Genomic DNA, 20862 nt, shown 5'->3' on the forward strand with positions numbered 1-20862 from the left:
ATATTCTTGGACTCCCAGAAGCCTTCACCACTAGATGTGCTGGACAGGATTTCTGGGAGTTGTAGTCCAAGAGCCTCTGGGGACCCAAGGTTGAGAACCACAAGTATGGAAGAAGGAAGATGAACCAATTCATCTTCTCACTGTCCCCATGGAATGGATAAAACACCAGGAGACCCCATGCTTTTTTAAAAGGAAGGGCTGTAGGCAGTTACTACACAACATGGGGTTTCCCTACCAACATTTCCCCTACATGCTGAATCTTGTGTAGGACATTCCTCCCATGGCCCCCAAGCTCCCTCATCCAGCAGCAGCTACCTTCACTGTGCCTCTCTCTGCGGGCATAGATGGGCGAGCTGTCTGAGCTTGGGCAGGACTTGGGAGAGGAGCTGATGGGGGTGCCACCTAAGGCCTCCTGGGAGGAGGTGTTGGTCAGGGGGCGGTAACGGATGAGAGGTGACGAGGGCTGCTCCTCCTGCTCCAGCGACCTCCGGACTGTTGAGGCATCAAAAGAGAACTCGCCCGTACGAGCGAAGGGTGAGGAGCCTGAGAGGGGGGATGAGGCCTGCAGGGAGCTGTGAAGTGGGGACCTCAGGCGATGGAGTGGGCTGCCACAGCTGTCACCGGTCTGCAGGGGGAAACAGAGAGAGTGCAAGTCAAAAAAAGGGCCCAGGTGCATAAAACGTTGTATGAAATTTGATGACACACAACACACAAAGAGTGCCCCATGATGCCTCCCTCAGGAAAGGCATGGAAGGAAGCAGCAAAAAGTCACATAGGTACACCCAGAGAAGCAGATGCTCCTCAAGAAAACACACAGGGCAAAGCAATAAATTAACTGTTCATTTGTGAAGAATGTTTGTTCCTTAACACACATAACGTTTCTTCATGATATGGAAAATTAGTTGCCATCAAAGTTGTTCTCCCAATATCTGGATCACAATAGGAGGATCTTCAGACAGTCAGTAGATTACCATGAGCTACAGTGCAAAAACCTGCCTCAGTATCTGAAACAATTTAATCTACAGTATTTTTGCTCATCTGATTGTTCATCTGATCTTTTACAATGAGGACAACGGAATTTGAACATTTGGTGTATACAAAATATAAAGGACTCAGATACAATTAAACTCATTGGCTGAGAGATTGTCACAGCTGCAATAATATACTGTATATAAATATAGATATTTCTAAGCGGCAGACTCATTCTGTTCCTTTTTTTTTATTTCTAGAGTGGGGAGAGGGGCAAACAGATGGCAAGAGGGATGAACCGTTGACAGAGACCCAAACCTAGAGATGGGGGCAGAATGTTGACAATACAGGATCCAGATACTAACCTTCTTCTCAAAGATCTCATCCCCTTCTGTGGAGCTGACACTGTCTCTCAAACGGGACCGGGAGGGGCGCTGTCGCCTGCCCTTAGCCGAGAGTTGGGCTCGGGCCTTCTGCAAGCTGCTGTCCAACCTCTGGGTCTCTGGAATCACATCATTAAAATCTGGGAGTGAAAGAGAGAAACGGGAAGGATGGCAGTGGGGAGCCGAGTGGGGTGAGAGGCAGAGAGGAATCCGGCAAGGAGCAGCATGTGTGAGAGAGGAGAGAGAGAGGCAGGAGGTGGCACAAAGACAAAGTTAAAATAAGCGCAAAGTATGGAAAGCAGAGTGGCGAGGGTGACATCAAGAGGGACGCAAAGTGGCAGAGGCAACAGAACGGTGGGGCATGTGGGGAGGTTAAAACAAGTAAAATGAGATGCCCAGTGGAGGGTCATGAAGAAGGGGTGGTGGAATGAAGGGTTAGAAAGGGAGGAGACATAGAGAAAGTGTTCAGAAAAGAGAGGAACTGTCTGTCATTCAGTATCAGTCTTTCAAAGATACAGTCAGAAACTGGACATGAACTCCCATGTCAAACAAGCCAAGTTGGAATGGCAGGTATAATATGACCCTTCCTAACACCATTAGCTGTCCCCTAAGGTTATTTTTTGCTGGGCGTGGTGAGCCATTGCACAGAGGTGGCAATTGTCTCTCCACCCCACCCCAAACATCCACCTCTCTCTCCCTCCCTCCCTCTCTCTCTCTCTCTCTCCCTCTCCCTCCTCTCTCTCTCTCTCTCTCTCTCTCTCTCTCTCTCTCTCTCTCATTCTCTTCCTATAAGGTCTGCAAGGCAGCAGAGTCCTGATTCTCAGTCCTCACTTCTCCAAATGTTATGGACTTCAGCATCCCGAATCTCTTACCGCTGGCAACGTGGGCTGGGGTTGATGTTCAAACTATCTGGAGAGGCAAAGGTTGCTGTGGACAACATCATAGTCCAGAAAGCATGAGCTCCACCTCAACATCGGCCATTCATTGCACAGACACTGCACCCCCCCCAAGTGGTTGGGTCCACAGATTCACTCTGTCCTGAAGGACAAACACAGACATGATGGGAGTAATTATGTTTATTTCAGACTCCCCACCTCTGCATCCTGACTGACTGCCTTTTTTTCCACAACAGGTTGTGAGGCTGTTTTTAAAGATTTCCATATAGATATTCATAGACACTCTTCTCCAAAGTATATATTTTGGGGCATGTGTTTTACATTGACTAAAGAGCTTTGTGTACATTTCCTCAGATCATGCATTTGTACATCTGCATTTTAAAAATGTATGCATGGTTTTATATGTACTTTAGCTTCACTGTAAGCCTTGCAGATGCATACAGTGGACCCTTGACTTACAGACGGCTTGACTTACAGACTTTTTGAGTTACAGACTTCTCTGGCCGCAAAATTTAGGTTTGACTTGCAGCCTGAGAGTTGACTTACAGACCAGAAAAAAACCAAAATGGAACAAAAACGGCCTGTTGCGGGATTAATCGGTTTTCAATGCACTGTAGGTCAATGGAGACTTGACCTACAGACTTTTTGACTTGAGAACCACCTTCCAATACGGATTAAGTTCTCAAGTCAAGACCCCACTGTACTTGTAAGGTGCGTGCATGTTTGCCCTGGATAAAGTGAAGAACCAGAGAGAAAGAGTTAGGACACAAAGATGGAGACCAGCAGAACCAGAGGAACTATGGGACTTTGCATTTCTGGCTATAAGCCTTCATTGTGAGAAATTCAGCGCTTGAACTGAACTTTTTGAACTATGCTTTCACTAAGTTGATAAAAAACATCTGCTGCTAACTGAAGGAGTAGAGTAGAGCAAAGGGGATTAAGAAGACCCTGGTATGAGGATCCTGCTGAGCAAGCAGATTCCACACCTGTCCACTAAGTGATGGAAGACACATTAAACATTCCATACTTCACAATAAGTGATAAGGACCATATATCTCGGGGGAAACAAAGAAACATCTAATGTGCATGCCCAGCTAGCAACCTGCCTAAAAGGAATATAAAAAGAGGGGTCTGGGCAACCATAATTTGTTTGCTGTGACCAAAAGGCTTTTGGAACTAACTGCTTTCTTTGGAAAATGGACAATGCAAATAAAGAATTCTTCTCTCTTTGGTGAGTATGTATGTGGTGTGAATGTGCTGAATGCATGAAACCCCTTTATTTAGAATTGTAATCAATAAGTAATAAAGTATATTCATTTTGCATTTATTAATGTGTCTTGTGAGGTCATTTGTTGTTTAATGTTGTTCTTCTTGGGATACAAAAGATCCAGTAGTCAACCTTTTGTGACATATTTCTCAAAAAAAAAAAAAAGGCAAGATTTGCAAAATGGATATTTGCGTTCTTACTAAAATTCTTTGCAATTGCTACTTTCACAGGATGTTGACTGTTAGAACGACCTGCATGTTTAATACTGCCCCTGATATGGCAAGGTTTTTTAAGATGTTAATATGGATTCGAGGCAGGATAGGTTTTGCATGGAAACTGGGGAGACTTCAGGACACCCTCCTGATCAGGACCCTAGGGTCTAAGGAATGCTCCATGGGCAGAATGGTTTGCCTGAAGCATTTTCCAACTTAGGCACTGGTGCTAACTGGAGTTTGTAAAAGTTACTGTTTGGCAGAAATTCATTAACATTAAATTGTTGACTTTTCTGGGAACTATACTTTGAGGTATGTTGATTTGTTCATAATAAAAGACAAAGAACGTTTTATGAAATGTAGCCATTGGTTAGTTTGCTAAAGCATTGCATTAAAAATATGGTGTGTCTTTTTAAAGTAATAAAATGGCCAATTTTAATTTTTTTTTTTTAAAAATTAATTGTTACAAAAATGATACTATTGGTGTTTAATGGCTAAAATAACTATTTGGTCTCCAGAAGTGCCGTCCATCCGTCCGTCTGTCCGTCCTTCCTCTCCCTCCCTCCCTCCCTCCCTCCCTCCCTCCCTCCCTCCCTTCCTTCCTTGCAGAAGGAGTGGGAGTTTGTACAAATGGCACGGGGCTCACAGTCCGCATGATGCCCACCTTTGGATTAAACAACTAATGTCCTTAATGCAACATTTACTCATTTGACTGCAAGCCACTTATTAGATACTGTCAAATGTTTATTGCTCCGTGTCGGATAATGCCTGTTGTTGACATCCACTGCAAATTGGCTGTCAAAATACTAACTGCGTCAAGTCAGATACCATTAAACACAAACATCCTCCTCTCAGGCCCTTGTGTCTATATTCACCAAAGATAGATGCCGTGCAGGATGATATCTCAGCATGCATGAGGTTTCATCCTATATCTCCTAAATAGAACATACTCCTTTTTCTTTCAGGACTGCACATTTCCTTTTCACATGCAAATAGACTTCAGATAAAATGGAAGCGGAATACTGGTGGTACCCCTGATGTTGTTGCACTGTCATTCTCACAATCTTTCACCACCAGAAGTGTTGGTGAGGGCTGTGGTTAGAGCACCAGATGAGGATTTATGAGATTAAGTCCTCAATAAACCATGAAATTCACTTGATGAGCTTGGGCCAGTCACTCCTTCTCTGCCTGTGCAACCTCCTAAGTAGTGCTGCCAGGTGAGCAGCTTCTCTTTCCCTGAGATTTCAAGACCAAAATTGAAGACCAAAGGGGTGGGCCCTTGTGATGCCACAAAGAACGAGCAAGAAAATAAGAGCCAAAATCCTATTATTCATGTCTGCTGCTGCAAGTCAAAGGGCCTAAGTCACAATGGCAAATTACTACTAGTTAACACATCATGGCATGTATTTCTCCTCATGAGACACGTCCCGTGACCAGTGCAGGATGAGGAATGCAAGCACTGACTTCTTAACTAGTGTCGATTCATCGTTATGATTTATGCCATTCATCTTACACCAATGTATGTAAGTAATAGGATTCTCTCTCTCTCTCTCTCTTGCTCTCTCTCTCTCTCTCTCTCTGTGTGTGTGTGTGTGTGTGTGTGTGTGTGAAAGAGAGAGAGAGGGAGAATGTGCATTTCTTGCTCTACCTCCTAAACAAATATTATGTGCACAGACTACAGAAGGACACTCTTGCACGAAGTCAGCGGAGAGCAAGGAGAACATGAGCACCCAGACTTTAAAGCTATACCCCAAAGTCGAAATTTCTTCTCCCCTACTGCAGAAAATCCAGTTCTGAGACATGTATCTCTGCCATGAGACCCAGGGAAGCATAGCTCTTCTGTGGTAATTGAAGCAGAGTTCTGAAACCTGGCACCGCTTCTCCCGTCTTGCTTCAAACAGCACTATAGGTCCAAGGCCATGCGCCTGTTGGCTCTCTCACCCAACCAATCTCCGTGTTCTGAGCTTCCTGGCACACTGATATTGCACCTGATGCATATACAGTACAAACCTTTTTGCACTAAGCTAGAGACCCTGGCACCACCTGACAATAAAGTTCTGAAAATACAAGTAGTGCGATTTGATACAAAGAAATGGCAGGTGGTGTAACAATAAGCATACCTACACTCCCAGAGCTGGAGATGGTGGTCCACTGCTGATGCCTTGCTACTTGTCTCCCCACCTGGAGACTCAGAGAAGCACATGAATAGCCTGAGACTTCAGCCACACCACCCCCAAGACTTGCCTACCCTCCTCATAGAGCTGCTGTGAAGACAATGTAGGGAGGAGAAGAGCTATGCATGCCACCTTGAGCTCCCTGGAGGAAAGGTGGGATATAAACAAGACAGGCCAAAATTCTATTGTTAACCTACTAGTGCAACACAACGGGTTGGTGCATCACTTCAAGTTAAGAAGTTATCACAGACATTTGCTATCTAGTGCTGAGCCATGCAACTTGGCTAGCAACAGTAAAGGGCTATGTTAACTCCTTAATTTATAGCAATCTGCAGATAGGTTTTATGCCAAATAAGTTACTCCAGTGAAAATATACTGTACAATGCGATTCTGGCCAACAAATAAATTCCAGTTCTGAGATTAAGCAATATGAAAATACCTTCCTCCATCTCTATTTTTCCTGTGCACCCTGCCCGTTCTCTTAAATACTCCCATTCTACCACACATACTCAAGCATTTGCACAGCAGTCCTGCTTCTCCTGTCATTTGCTACCTATGTGCACACACCATCGCAATGGCACCTTCCCCGCATACAAAACAGCCAAGACAATCATACTTCATGAATTGTTAATCAAATCAGCTCAGCATATCTAAGTAGGATGTAAGTTCTCTCTCTCTCTCTCTCTCTCTCTCTCTCTCTCTCTCTGTATGTGTGTGTGTGTGTGTGTGTGTAGCCATGCATTTAAACTGAGTGTCTCCTGGGTTTTGAAAGTCAGCCACTGTTTAATCGACTACACTGTCACGCTGGGAGTGTGAAACAGGGAACATCAATAGTGAAAGGCATGAAATACCAAGAGCCGGAAATGAGGTTGTGTGTACACACACAAACACATACACACATGTACAAGACAAACATAACCCTTCTTCCTTTTGGAAATGAGAAATATCAGTGTCTGTGATGCATGGATTCCTTTTGCCTTGAAACTCTTGCTCCCTGAATCCCGGATGGCCAAAGATTGACTGCAGTTCTTCCATGGTGAGAATTTGACACATGTGCAGAGATGCTCTCATAATGCAAAGTGACTTTACACTTAGAGCAAGGGATGGAAATGGAAAAGAATTTCACTGGAGTTGACAGTCTCGCCTAAAAGTAGTGTTTTCAACCCTCCTGAGACTTACTGCAAGACGAAAGACACTTTGCCTCTGGAATTCATACATTCGCAAGACTTAAGGAGTGTTTTTGGAGAATTAACATCCGCAGAAAACTATGCAGATATTTCAAAATGTGATGAGCTAAAAGACACACTTTGAAAAAACTGGGAGCCGACCTACTGTAGTTAATAAGGGAAATCAATAGACTAGATAAAACAAGCAAATAAATATGCACATTAGGAAGAACACGTGAATAAATGTATACTTTAGGAATATTGGAAGAGAAAATGTGCATATATTTTAATGGGAGAAAAAGAAACAAAATCTCACAACCCAGAACAGAACAGGGGATGGGAAGAAAATGCAGATGGGATCTGGAGAAATGCAACACAGTCAAGATTAGGACATCTTCACATTCCTATGGAGAATTTACCTGGGTGGATAGTTTAGCGAGTTGGGAGGGGCTGGGAGTGAGAATCTCCACTCTGCCTCCTAGGAGGACAGCCAGCCTGTGTAGTTTTGGGCGAACTGCATAATCCTAGAGCACCACCAGAAGAAGGGATTTTGAGAACCACTTCAGAGTACTTTATATCTAGGAAACCCAGATAAGTCACCATAGGTTGGTATTAATTTAGCATCACATCACATTATTATTAAAAAATCCCAGACACAGCCAATCAAAATTATAAAAACATTGTCTGGTATTATATAACAGATACAATTTTTAACCAAAACCCTAAGTATCTGTTAAATATTGCATCATCATCATCATTAAAAATGTAACATCTCCTCCCTTCCTGTTATTTCTCCACCCAAAATATGCCACCCTAGAACTTTTTCCTTCATTAGCATTCTGAATACACCTTTTGTAAAGTAATTCCCCCCCCTCCAGATTTTCTTTATTCTGTCAAACTTTGAAGAGTTTAATTTTTTTTTAGTATGGTACACTTTAATTCTGAGGCTTTCCATTCCCTCACTGTGCAGCCCTAACAGAGTTCTCGTGTAGCTTTACTTAAAAAAAAAATACTGAAATGAAGCAGGCTAGCCACTTCCCCACCTCCACCACATGGAGATAATTCTGGAGAAGGACAGAATGCAGGAGGAGCCAGGACAGACCCATGGACAGAGCAAAATATCAACTCTGGGGCTATTTAAGGCCCTTTAAAGACTGGTATAGTCTCCTGCATGGAATCAGCCTGGTTCAGCTGAGGTTGCCCCATGAGGATGAGAACAGCAACACAGAGAGCATGAGACATGAGCAGATACAATCATACCCCCCACACGATTCTCAGATTATTTGAGCAATGTAGTCACATGCTTAGACAAGGAGTGGGAGACTCCAGTTTCAAATCTTTACTTAGCAGTAAAACTGATAGGGTAACCTTGAATTGGCTATCAATTTTTAGTTTCACCTACATTATAGATAAGAGCAGTTTGTTGTCCATGTAGGGAGGAACACCTGCTTATGGAGTTCTTGTAAAGATAAAATAGATAAGAGTAGACGTTGCATATAAATGTAATATATAAAATGGCAGACTACCATTACAGACTCCCATATCACATCCATTGAATGTCCAAGGCAGAGGTCTCAAACTCAATTTACTTGGGGGCCGCTAGAGGCAGAGTCTGGGCCGCATCAGATTTTCCACCAAGTGGAGCAAGAGCCCAAGGAAGCTGCCCAGGAGTTTCCTTAGCCCGGCTGGGGCTCCGAGGAGGAGGGGCGTGCGAGCCCTCATTGCTGGCCATGACCCCCTCCCCGGCTCCTTCTTCACTACTACCACCACCACCAGCAGCAGCAGGATGAAGAAGCGGAGAAGGGAGGGAGCGCCAGCAACCGCCTAGCCGAGGGGGGGGAGGGCACAACATAAAATTTTTTAAAAGCCTCACAGAATCGCCTTGCCAGAGGAGAAAAGCCCCCATCGGTGCCTGCAGAATTATACAGAATAGGGCGGGGGGCCCAACAGTTGTGTCCGCACTCACACACACAGAGGCACTGTCTTGGGAGAGAGCCAGCAAGCAAGGCAAGGCATTTTATTTTAATCTTGAAAGCAGAGGACACGTGGGTGCTTCGGGGGGCAGGCAAGGCAAGGCGGGGGCCACAAACTATCATCCAGCAGGCCGCAAATGGCCCCCGGGCCGCATGTTTGAGACCCCTAATCTAAGGAGTAAGATGACAAAGATTCAAGATCCAGTTCCTGACATGCCCAGTTGAAAAGAACAGGGATTGATTGATAACGGAGATGTCTGACAAACACCTTGGAGATTTACAAATCAGAACAGAATAACTTGTAAAAGTGACTTTTGGACTTCATGCCCACAATGCTCAGCTAACCTGGCCATTAGCTGAAGCATTCAAAGACTGCACTCCAAAAACAGAATTTTTTCCTAAGTTCTGCTGTGAAAACAACAGTCTGCTTGATGGACAGTGTCACCTCATATAACACACCTTATGTTACCAGGATGGTCAGGAGAGTCTTTGGGCACCATAAGAGAGTGGAGGGTTCAAACACATACACAAGCAAAGAGCTGGGGCATGGTTTAACAGATGGTGTGGGAAGAACCTATGTGGGTCTGATTTATTTTTCCGTTTCTTTTTCCCTTTCCAGGTACAGAGAATAGGCAGGTGCACATGGCCATTTCAAACCCGCTCCCTGCTTTTCTACCTCTGTCCTTTCAAACACCAGGCTTGTAATCTCAGAAGGAGAGAAATGGAAAATGCCCAGGAGGCAGCAATGGCATCATGCCAGGCTGATCAAAAACCCCACTGAACAGTGAGTACTGCCAAGGTTGGTTCTGTCTTGTTTGTTTATGTCACTTTGCACCATCCTATTGTTAAACTGTGTCTTCTCTGTGGTTTTACATTTAGTGCCTTTAGTAATTTCCCCCCTGTTTGTCACTGTTTGGGGAAAGAACTGCTGGATAGCTCAGTGGTTCAGATCTCTGAGGTTGGGAGTTTGCTTCCCCACAGTGCCTCTTTAGAGAGGGGATGGACTTGATGATCCATAGCGTCCCTTAGAGCTCTGTGGATCTAAGGTGATGTGTTGGTGGTGGTGATAAAAGCCTCCATCCCTGTGGGAAGCCCCTGTGCATTAATTTCAGAGTGAGAACATAAGAGAAAACATGTGCAAAAAATTCACCAGTGGGAGTGACATGCATGAGTATTGTAAGTAATTCAAGAAGTTCAGATTTGCCTATTATATGGTGCCCAGTAGAGGACTGTAGGAGTCTGGGATTAGAAAATCACAAATCCATGAACTTCTAATAGGGAAGCTATAAGAGTGGCCTGAATTCAGAAACAGCACATCCAGCCTGCACAACAAAGGTCTCAGATGCAGGCTTATTTTTTAGGGTGGACTAATACTAGGAAGTAATTCATTTCAGATAACTAAAAATAAATAAAAATATTTACATTACTAACTATAAATCAAATGGTATCTCATTAGTTGCAATTAACTCCTTTACATTGCTTTACATTGTGGCTGTAAATAACGGATAACTGTAATCCCTTTGCAACATTTAAAGTTATTTTTATTTTCAGTATGAACCCTCCCTAAATGGCAACAGAGGAATATCTAATGGCTCAAGTCACTCTTGCTGCTTCATGCTTTGTTGCGCATAGCGAGTCCAAGCTGGATGAGAGGAAAGGGTGTTTTGGATCATGGCCAAACCACTTGCAGTGTTCGGAATTCTTTTGAAAGAAAAATCGAAGCAACTCTTTTCATTTGCATTTCTCAAATGTCATTGAACTATGTTTGAGAAATGGAAATGAAAAGAATTGCTTTAAACATTTTAACTAAAATGGTAACTAACTACTTTTGAGATAATCGACCACAGCAAAACTAACTAATTCTTAAAGGCAGGTGATGTTGCAACTTGCTCAGGTTGAAGAAGGTGGACCACGGGGGCAGTTTGAGGAAGTTCTAGGGCATTTGTGCTCTGATTACTTCTCTTTTCCATTGAGGATCGCTGGTGATGGTGGACAAGGGTGCCAGCACATGCTCTCACACTGCCTGAGGTGGTAAAAAAACCACTACCACCACAGCCCCACATACCCACCGAGGAGCAGGAAGGGGAGGATACTGGTTACGGTGACTTTCTCTCACTGCCATCCATCTGTAGCCCTTGGTGGCTCTTCTGCCAGATGTATGCCTCAGTCCCAAAGACCAAGACATTGTTCCCAGAGTAGGCTGAGGTGAGGAGGGATACCATGGTCATCAGCCTCCCCCTGGTCCTGGTATGTGCTATCACACCAAAGGACGATGCTCAGTCTGTGACAGCAGAGAGAACGGCACCAACCTTCTCGCCTCAACAGAGCGATGTGAGGCTGAAGTACTCAGTGATTTTGGTCACATGGAGAAAAAGACCAGTAATGGTGGTGGCAGCCTGTTGAGAGTGGGGGTGTGGGGGGATGTTTTGCAACTCTGTTGCCCCCTCCATAGCACTCTACTGCCTGAGGCGACTGCCTCAGTTTGGCTCATGTCAGCTGTAGTAAAGAGCAGCAAGACTCCAAATGATTTCTGTGCCATGAGGAGCTGCCATGTCAGTTTCTCACAGCGCTTCAAACTGAGTGATCTTCTGGAATGTTGTGAAATTGCTCCCTGACAGCTTTTAAATTCTGGCCAAAGGCTCACATCAGCAGCCAGCCCAGGTGAGGTACTGGGGGCTCAGCGGCCGCCAGAAGATGTTCTGTGGTAGACCTTTGGAAAGATATTTACTGCACTACACTTCTATACTCTTCAGACTGCTAAGCCCACGGCCAGGCTGACAAGGGGACTTTGGGAATCATAGTCTGAGTAGTAACTTTTCCAAGGCATGGATGCTGACATCAGGCCTAAGGGAGGCCACACACAGTGCCAACCCCCCAAAAGAAGGAAAAGTTGACACAATTCACATTCTATTTGCCTATGCAACTTTAGAGTACAACTTTTGGAATAATTATTGTAATTTAATTAAAAATCAAAATGGATATCACCCAGTGACCTTTGTGCCTTTTTAAGGCCCCTTTCTGCTTTGCCTTCTTTTCATTGTTACACTTTAAACTGGACTTTGTCTGGATGGTTCCTCAGACAGAGGATGTTTTTAAATAGACGGTCAACAGTAGAAGAGAATACATAATCACCTTACAAGATCCTGCCTTGGTCCTCACATATAGAGGTGGCCACATCAGCAGTAACAACTAGTACGCTCTTTAGAGCTCAGAAAAGTTACTTTCCTGGGCTATGTCTCCCACCCATCATGGGAACTGATGTCTAAAACAAACTCTCGTGCTCCAAAGAAGGAATGTTTCCCGACTTCGACGAGAAAAGAAAGACATGTTGGGGCCCCTGGCTTTAAATTGTCTTTAAAACACCTTGTCTGGCTTCCAGGCCTCCAGTTAAAGGGGTCCCATGAGTAATTTATTTATTTATTTTTATTTTATTAGATAAATAAAATAAAAATATTTTTAAAATAATAATTATTATAAAAATTATTTTATTAGATAGGAGTAAGGCCTACAGAACTATTGCCAAACACAGGAACAATATGTTAAACCCATGTCCTTTTTTTAAGGAGGTCAGTCCTCCTTTAAAAGGATCCCAGGACACAATCCTTATGCTGAAGGTGTTCTCCATTTGAAGGGTCATCCAGTCGATGTCTGACTTAAAGATAAAGAACCAGTGGGGAGATCAGGAGCCTTGACATTGCCTGTCCACACTGAATACCAGACCAGCAGATTCAGCTGCTGAAATGGTCCAATGGAAAGGCAAGAGCCAATACAACTGGTTCCAGCAATGTCGCAGGAGTTGGCAGAACGACACATGCTGCCTTCGGATTTTGCCTCGAGGTTAACTCCTGAAGCCTTTTCCATGAGTGGATATAGCCACAAGGCAGTGGAGGTTTGAAATTGGAGTTTTCCTTCTCCTAGATGGGCTGCCTTCCATGGCTGACGAGCCCCACCTACCCGGATTTTGCCTCGAGGTTAACTCCTGAAGCCTTTTCCATGAGTGGATATAGCCACAAGGCAGTGGAGGTTTGAAATTGGAGTTTTCCTTCTCCTAGATGGGCTGCCTTCCATGGCTGACGAGCCCCGCCTACCCGGCCTGCTCTTTAATAGTGCAAAAGTATGATCTGATGGAGAGGGGGGAATCTGCTGCTTGGGTAACAGCCTATCCTCCATATTACCTTACCCGGGCTTCATGCTCTGGAGAGGACACTCCTTGATTCAGAGCATGTTACCATAGTCTCTCGAGACTGAAGGATGCCTATGCTAGATTCAGCTGGCATGGAAGATACCCAGCTATAATCTTCTCCCCAATCGAGTCAAATGCATTCAATAGTACCTTAACCAGTTCATTCATGATCTGCTATGCATTAAATTGAAAAAAACATAGTCAAATCTTGAACTGGTGAGGTGATAATATAACAACAATGCCTCTAAGAATGTATATATTTTTTTTTATTAAAAGCCAGTTCTTAAACATCTGAGACTAGTAGGGAGTGACTCTACATCAAAGGCCACAGCTTGTGACTCCCCAATCCTCTTTTTCTCCTCAATTTTAACTTCAGAACACAGCCTGCACTGGAGATCCTAGGAGGGTTAATCATTCATCTACTTAGATGGTAGTCACTGGATGGGAAAACGAGGAAGTCAAGAAGGTGCTTACCAAAAACCTCATCTGCATCTTGGAGTTTGGAGGAAGACATACTGAGGTAAATCTATGAAGGGAATAAAAGAAAGGGAGGAAGCAAGGAAGGAAAAACAGTGAGTTACATTCTTCACTTTTATTTAATTATAAAAGAGAAAGAAAGGAAGAGGTTCTAATATTCTGCAAATTATTGCTAATTTTTTTACAATAAAAAATTATTTCCAAAGCATTCTCTTGCACCCCACAACCTGCATTGCAGAGAATCCAAAGCCTAATCTTCCATGATTTGAAGATAACCCTCTTGTAAATCTTATTTTAATTGAGATAAAGAACAGCTGGAGTCTTAGAAACTGCTGCTCTGCTTACATGACCTAACAGCTCTGCTTAGCTTTTCCCATGCTGCTGTCTGCTTGTCTCTCTGTCCATCTATCTATCATTATTAATAGAGCAATAGTGTGCCATTTATGTATTTGTGTCCTTCAAAATAAAGCCATCTTCCACATCCCTTCACATAACAACACTCTATAAGCTAAAAAATCCCTACGCCTTAAAAAAATACAACGGAGGTAAACAACACCCTTGGGAGCTGTGGAGGAAAAGACAAGATGAATGTAAATTCATGCAGTTATATACACATAAAACATGGTTATTAGAATTATGGTGATATACTTAAAAATGCACAGAAATCATCTGTGAGAGTATGTTTGTGTGTTTAGGAGCCATTTGAAGGGAGGGAATATGGTAATAACATTTATAATACTGGGTGCCCATTTACTGTATGCCCCACCAGAGAAAGAGAACTGCCAGAAAAATGAACAAGTGGGTCCTACATCAAATTAAGCCTGAACTATCTTTAGAGGCAAAAATACTGAAACTGAAGCTATCCTACTTTGGAGACATAATAAGAAGGCAGGATTCTCTGGAAAAGACAATAATACCGTGATAGGTGGAATGCAGCAGGAAAAGAGTCTAATGCAAGATGGATTGACTTCCTAAAGGAACCACAAGCTTGAGCTTATGAGAGCTGAGCTGGTCATTTTGGAGATCACTCATTCATAGGGTCACCACGAGTCAGAGGCAACTTGATGGCAAACAAGAATAAGAGAAAGAATTAAGGATGGCACTGATATGTGTAACACTCATACAGTTGCCACCTTCACCTCTTGTGAAGAATTATTGTTAGGTGATGGAAAACATAAACAGCAGGTTCCACTTCTGGTGAAGACTGGGCCAGGTGACTTGCATGCCTGTTCAGTCTGCTGATCAGGTTTGCTTTATTGATGGGGAATGCCAAGGTGCCAGCTTTTCCCCTTGCTTTTTCTTTAAACAGCACTAAGGCTGGATAAGAGCCAACACTGTGTACTGAACAGAGTGTCCGACAGTGACCTAGAGCAGTGGTCCCCAACCTTGGGCCTCCAGATGTTCTTGGACTTTAGCTCCCAGAAATCCTGGCCAGCAGAGGTGATGGTGAAGGTTTCTGGGAGTTAGAGTCCAAGAACATCTGGAGGCCCAAGATTGGGGGCCACTGACCCCTGAGTTCAAATTGCTGTTTGGCCATGGAAACTCATTGTGGGATGCCAATGGTAAAACCACCCCTTTATTTATCTCACATATCTTGAAAACCCTATTAGGGTTTTCATAAACAGAATCAACTTGATATAGCAGAAGAACTGCTGGAGAGCTCAGTGGTTTAAGTCTGATTCCCCCACTGTGCCTCCTTGACACGGCCCGGACCCAGTGATCCATAGGGGCCCTTCCAGTTCTGCAGCTCTAAGATTATTATTATTTACACATGCTGTGCTGGGCATTTCTTCCAACAGAGGACTATCTTCCATAAAATAGGAGGTATGGCCATCTGGCTTGGACAAGAAGGTGCTTATTTCACACAGGGATAGGCAACATGATACTCTATAGATGTTTGAACAACGGATCCAAAGATCTATGTGCATCGGCCATGCTGGTTGCAGCTAATGGGATTTGTAGTCCAGAATACTGGGAGGGCACCTGGTTCATGTCCCTTAACCATTCTGAAAAGCCTGTGTGCAAATGACCCCAATGTGAAGGTTTTTCCAGAAGATAAGGTATGTTTTGGACACCACTGTTAATAGCTGTAAGTGTACCATAAATTAGGCAACTGAAACAAGGTCTTTTGTTTAAACATCAGAATCAGGCTTAGGAGCTGTGTGTATGTCTATCTGGGTTTATTTCTCATACCTTCACACCACCTAATAGCTTAAGTATTCTTGGTAGAATCTAGATGAATTGAAAACATAAAACACCAAATAACAAGAGACCAATGAAAAACCATATAGCAGAACAACAGGGGGGAAACAGCATGGGGTAGAACAAACAATGGAATAAAACTTGAGTATAACCAGCAGCCTATAAAAAGCACCATGAAAATCTAAGAGAGTTTTTAGAATGCCTTGCTTTAGACATACAAACAACTTGACACACTAGTCCTCCCACCCATCTTGTGTCTTTGTTTCTCCCTTACTTTCACTTATTGGTGGCGGGGGAGGAAGGAAACAGGATTCAAACTTATTAGCAAAATAGATGTGAACAAGCAACCTAAATGGTTTGATGACTTTCACTGCTTCTGTCCCTGGGGTTCAGGTGGGTTCAGTTCCTTGTATTGCAGCAGTCCATTTCTCAACAGGGCCTGCCCACTAGAAAACAACTGACAACTGCCTAGACAACCTCTCCAGCTTCCACCAGCTTTGGTTTTGTGTGTGTGTGTGTGTGTGTGTGTGTGTGTGTGTGTGTGTGTGTGCAATCTCCTATATCTAACTCCACCCCACCCCACCCCCCCACCCCCGACTTGACATGAAAAGTTATGTGCATTTCCTGGGGCTGATGGGAGAAGCCAGAGATCAAATGAATCTGGCAGAAGGAACAAACAAGAGGGAAAAACCACCCATACATCTCAGTTGACAGTTAGCTATTGCTTAGGCCAACCTGCCAGGAAAATGGGATGACCTAGTATCTAGATGGGAAAGAGGAAAAAACCAGTATCAGGGGTAAGTGGGTTAGGAAAGCACGCACTGGCAAGACAAATAAACACAAGAAAAGGATACAGACTTTGGGGGGGGGGTCAAAAGTACACACACAGAGACAAAAAACAACAACAACCTCTTAACTATTTGTTTTTGTACAGCCTGGAAGAGAAAAAGCTGATCTACATAACATCTTCCTTTTTCAGTGAGAATTGAAATATTTTAATGTTTCACTTGCATCATTGCAAATGAGAGGGTTTGGGGTGGGTGGAATATGAATGCTGATAGTTTAAGGCTGATCTAAATATGATAGTTGATCTTGTATATTCCTCCTAAGCTAAAAGATGCAATCACATAAAGGTATAATAACGTTAAGCTTTACTAGAAAGCCCTGTCAATTGCTTCGGAGCATACGTGCACCACCCATAAAATTAGGCCTTTTATTCCCTCACAATAGGCATGTGGTACCAGGTATATCTGCCAGCTAATCTGCCCATCAAAGTTTGTTCCCCATACATTTGTGGACCAGAATGGTCATGTTTTCTGTCAAGAGGCATAGAATTTCTGGTTATTAGGTTTCCTCCCCCACCACCATGTTCTTATTTATTTTCAAGCCTCTAACATCCTGAGAGAGAGAAAGGAACTCAGGAGAAGGGCAGGAAGGAAAAGGAGGAGGAGAAGGAAGAGGTTTATGTGAGCTCTGTGTGGAGAGTGCTCTGTGGAAACATGAAGAGGGAAATAGAGGGGATTCACAAGTGTCCTGGTCTTAAAAGGAAGCAGGAGGAAAAAGAGAAAGAGGAAATGGATGCATAGGCCAGAGGGGACCAGTGCAGGCAAAGGCACATAAGGGGGTTGAGAGAATGTTAACTGGGTCAGGATCATGCCCAAGGCCTAGTTCTAAGCCATCTCTCCCTTTTCAGCTTACATCTGCTTGGTCTAATTCAAAGGTGTTACATTTAGGTTTAGTTCAGGGGCATGTTTGTATGCATGGAAAAGAAAACACACAGCTATCCGAAAACAGGAGCCCAGCTGTGTGCTACATTCCTGTACTCCACCCTTTCACAAAGCTAATAGCCACGTAACAGCTTCACAACAACCTTGTATGATAGATCACACTAAGGAAGAGAAAGAGGGATATTAAAAAAAGCCACCCAGTGACTGGTAGTAACCATGCAGGGACCTGAACCTGCTCGCCCACAGCCAAACACTAGAGCATTGCACCGGATCTTCCTCATTTCCAAACTCATCATGAAATCCACAGAGATGGAGAGATCTGTTCAACATCTCTTGCAAGGTTAGAACAAGGCGACCAAACTGGTGGGTGAAAGGAAACAAAAAAAAATTGACTTAAGGTTTAAAAGTAGTTGGGGTAGCTAATGCCAGGAGCCTGGATCACATTGCAATCCCAAACATATTTATTACGGAAGAAGCACCATTGAACTTCATAGAGCTTATTGATGAAATGTGCTTAGAGTGATATTATATATTAAAACACACATGTATATGCATGTCTTTGTTGAAGATAGACTAATACATATTTTTTTAAGGAAAGGAAAATCATTTATAAAAAAGAGAAATAAATAACTCAAAATATTTTACATATTTCATTACAGGCATACTTAAAGGACCCTAAGAAATATAACTAGGCTCATGAGATAACACTGCAGAAGCGTTCTACATAGTACAAAAATTTACAGATAAAATGCTGATTTTAATACACACATCTGCAAGGTTGATTTTATCTCTGGATTTCGGGCTCTCAGATGTGCAAAAATATTTTCCTCTCCCATGCATCTTCTGTACTTCACCATAAAAGGCCAAGGGTCTTTTTTTTTCTTAAACGTTCACTCCAATATATAAATTCTCTCCCTGCTTCTGATCTGGTTTGAAGGAATTCTTGAAACTCACCTTTCTCAGTGAGATCACAAACAAACAAGAGGGTGGGGATAGAAATTTAACGGAGCCCAAAGGGCAATTGAATAGATTTTTTTAAAAAAGATAAACAAGGGAACATCTCAAAACACAATGCAGTAGCTTTGCTTCGAGCAAAAAAATAAAAGAAGGAAATAAGAACGAGGAGAAAGATGAACATCCTAAAGGGGAAATGCCACCTTCCGCACTAAGAGCCTGCCTTATAATATATGCATTATGTTATAAACGTTGTTGCTGTTGCTACTTCTAAGGCCTTTTCCCTCTGTGGCCAAGGAAGTCCTGACATCAAAGGGCTGTGCCAGTGAAACTGACAAGCACACCGAAACTGACAGGTAAACACAAGAGGGTTACCCCAAGAGAAGCTTACCTGAAACACGGCGGCATCCTCAAAAACCTGCTAAAGATCCTCTATGAATCCCATGCCTGCCTGCCAGGGCCATTTTTCTTTCCCCTCATGGCTTTGCCCAGCTTCCCACCGGTGCCGATTGTGATGTTGATGCTTATCTTGTCCCTGTGATGTTTGCATCCAAAACCAAAAGCATCAGGAGGCGGCAGCGAAGAAAACGACGACGACGGGGAGAAGAGGGGGAAATAACAGATCCATCCAAAGTCTCCGCGGGGGGGGGGGGTTGAAGACGGCAGCTTTGAGATGCTTACCCCCAACCCCGATTTTTTCACTGACCTCTGATATAGCCCGATTGGGATGGTCCCAGGGTAGGTGGGAGGGAGGGATGGAGAGAGAGGGAGGGAGGGAGAGGCGGAGATTGACTGGAACCCGGAAGTAGCCGCAGCAGTAGTTGCGGGAGCAGCCGCTTGGGCTGGAAAACAGAAAAAAGGAGGACGCCAGCGCTGCGTTTGATTTCCTGAAATCCCCCTCCCAGATGCTCTTGCTTGGCTTGGAGCTTGGCTTGGCTTCTCTGTATCCCCAAGAGCCCTGGATGGGAGGCGTGCTGTGTGCCAAGGCCTCTCTCCTGGCGGAAAGAAGGGAAGAGAGCAAAAAAAGAGAGGATGGATCAGAAAGGAAGGTGACAGTGGGAGTGTGGGAGAGAAAAGCAGCCAACGATTTGCTAAATAAAAACCACCCAAACAGCCTCAGCCCTTTTGCTCTTCTTTCATGGCGTTCAACTTCTACTGCCTGAGCTAGCCACCTTTACCTCTCCACCGGGGGTGACTCTTGCCCCTTGCTGACTGCAGCATCAAGGGATAACTCAGGTGTGGGTTGTAATTGGAATTGTAGAGGTGGAAGAGGCCTCGGGAGTCCAACCTTCTGCCAGTGCATGGGATGCCACAGAGAGACCTTTCAGAACATTCCAGACCACACACCCCACACCCCACACCCGTTAAAGCAGCTTCGCTGGCTGCCAATCCGTTTCAAGGCTCATGGTTCTAACTTAAAAAGCCCTACATGGCTTGGGGCCAAGCTATCTCAAGGACCACATCTCCCTTGATAAGCCTACTCAACTGGAGTGTTAAGATCATCTGGCAAGGCCTTCCTCTTGTCCTACCACCTTCACAGGTGCATTTGGTGGGGACACAGCTCCCTGTTGCTGCTCCCAGACTCTGGAAGTCCCCGACACAGGAGGCTAGATCTTTGTTATCCTTCTGCAAACAGGCGAAGACCTTTCTCTTCAGGCCAGCTTTCCTGAGTGAATGGCTGTGGAGTGGGGTTTTTTTGTCCTGGTTTTTTTAAAAAAATGACGTATGGTTCCTCCTAAAAAGCCTTCAGGAGCTGCAATTCCTTTTAAAAATATGTTGCAGAACTTATTTTTTAAAAAACAAACCAATGTCTCCAAATTGGAAGGAGGCCTCTAGCAGCTTCTGATATCATTTGGGGGTTTGGCATTTTGGGTGACACCCCCCCAGGATCCCAGAGACAAAGATTTGGCCCCCAAGTCTACCAAAGTTCCCCACCCCTGAAATAGGGTGTCTGGTTAGCTATTGTGGGAAACAGGGTGCTGTACTCCGTAAATCATTGGTCTGATTTAATAAAGGTCACTCTTACATTGTTTGATCCCAACATTTGGATCCAAAGAGTTTGATCCAAATTCTGGCTACAGAATTTTGGGAGTAATAATCTAAACTTTGTTTAGTGCTCTCATTTGACCTCATTGTAGGCCAGTGGCGTAGGTCACTATATTATCATTTTTCAGACTTGGGAACTAAGGCTAAGGGAGAGTAACTCATGGTCCAAAATCTGATGTGCAACGGTGGTCCTGCAGGCCTCCGCAACCTATTCCTCTTTTTTATTGGTTTTA

The 20862-nt window shown here is 43.9% G+C and overlaps 1 protein-coding gene and 1 long non-coding RNA gene across 6 annotated transcripts in view; one reads left to right on the forward strand and one right to left on the reverse strand.

The window, feature by feature from the left end:
* The window catches only part of SAMD14 (sterile alpha motif domain containing 14), a 28667-nt gene extending 8228 nt beyond the window's left edge, over window positions 1-20439 (reverse strand). The window contains exons 1-4 of one of the 2 annotated variants that reach the window (XM_020794065.3): window positions 18975-20439; window positions 13698-13749; window positions 1335-1471; window positions 316-625 (exon numbers count right to left, since the gene is read on the reverse strand). In XM_020794065.3, coding sequence (XP_020649724.3) covers window positions 316-625; window positions 1335-1471; window positions 13698-13737 — 487 coding nt within the window. In that variant the 5' untranslated portion in view covers window positions 13738-13749; window positions 18975-20439. Of the gene's footprint in view, window positions 1-315; window positions 626-1334; window positions 1493-13697; window positions 13750-18974 lie in introns of both variants that reach the window. The other variant, XM_020794063.3, reaches the window with a different exon arrangement.
* Window positions 3002-20862, forward strand: part of LOC140708456 (uncharacterized) — a 62160-nt gene continuing 44299 nt past the window's right edge. For 2 of the 4 annotated variants that reach the window (XR_012088652.2, XR_012088651.2), the window contains exons 1-3: window positions 3016-3479; window positions 9660-9839; window positions 13600-13795. This is a non-coding gene — a long non-coding RNA (uncharacterized LOC140708456). Of the gene's footprint in view, window positions 3480-9659; window positions 9840-13599; window positions 13796-20862 lie in introns of all 4 variants that reach the window. The other 2 variants (XR_013537585.1, XR_013537584.1) reach the window with 2 other exon arrangements.

This window comes from Pogona vitticeps, chromosome 6 (genome assembly GCF_051106095.1).
Source record: "Pogona vitticeps strain Pit_001003342236 chromosome 6, PviZW2.1, whole genome shotgun sequence".
NCBI lineage: Eukaryota > Metazoa > Chordata > Lepidosauria > Squamata > Agamidae > Pogona > Pogona vitticeps.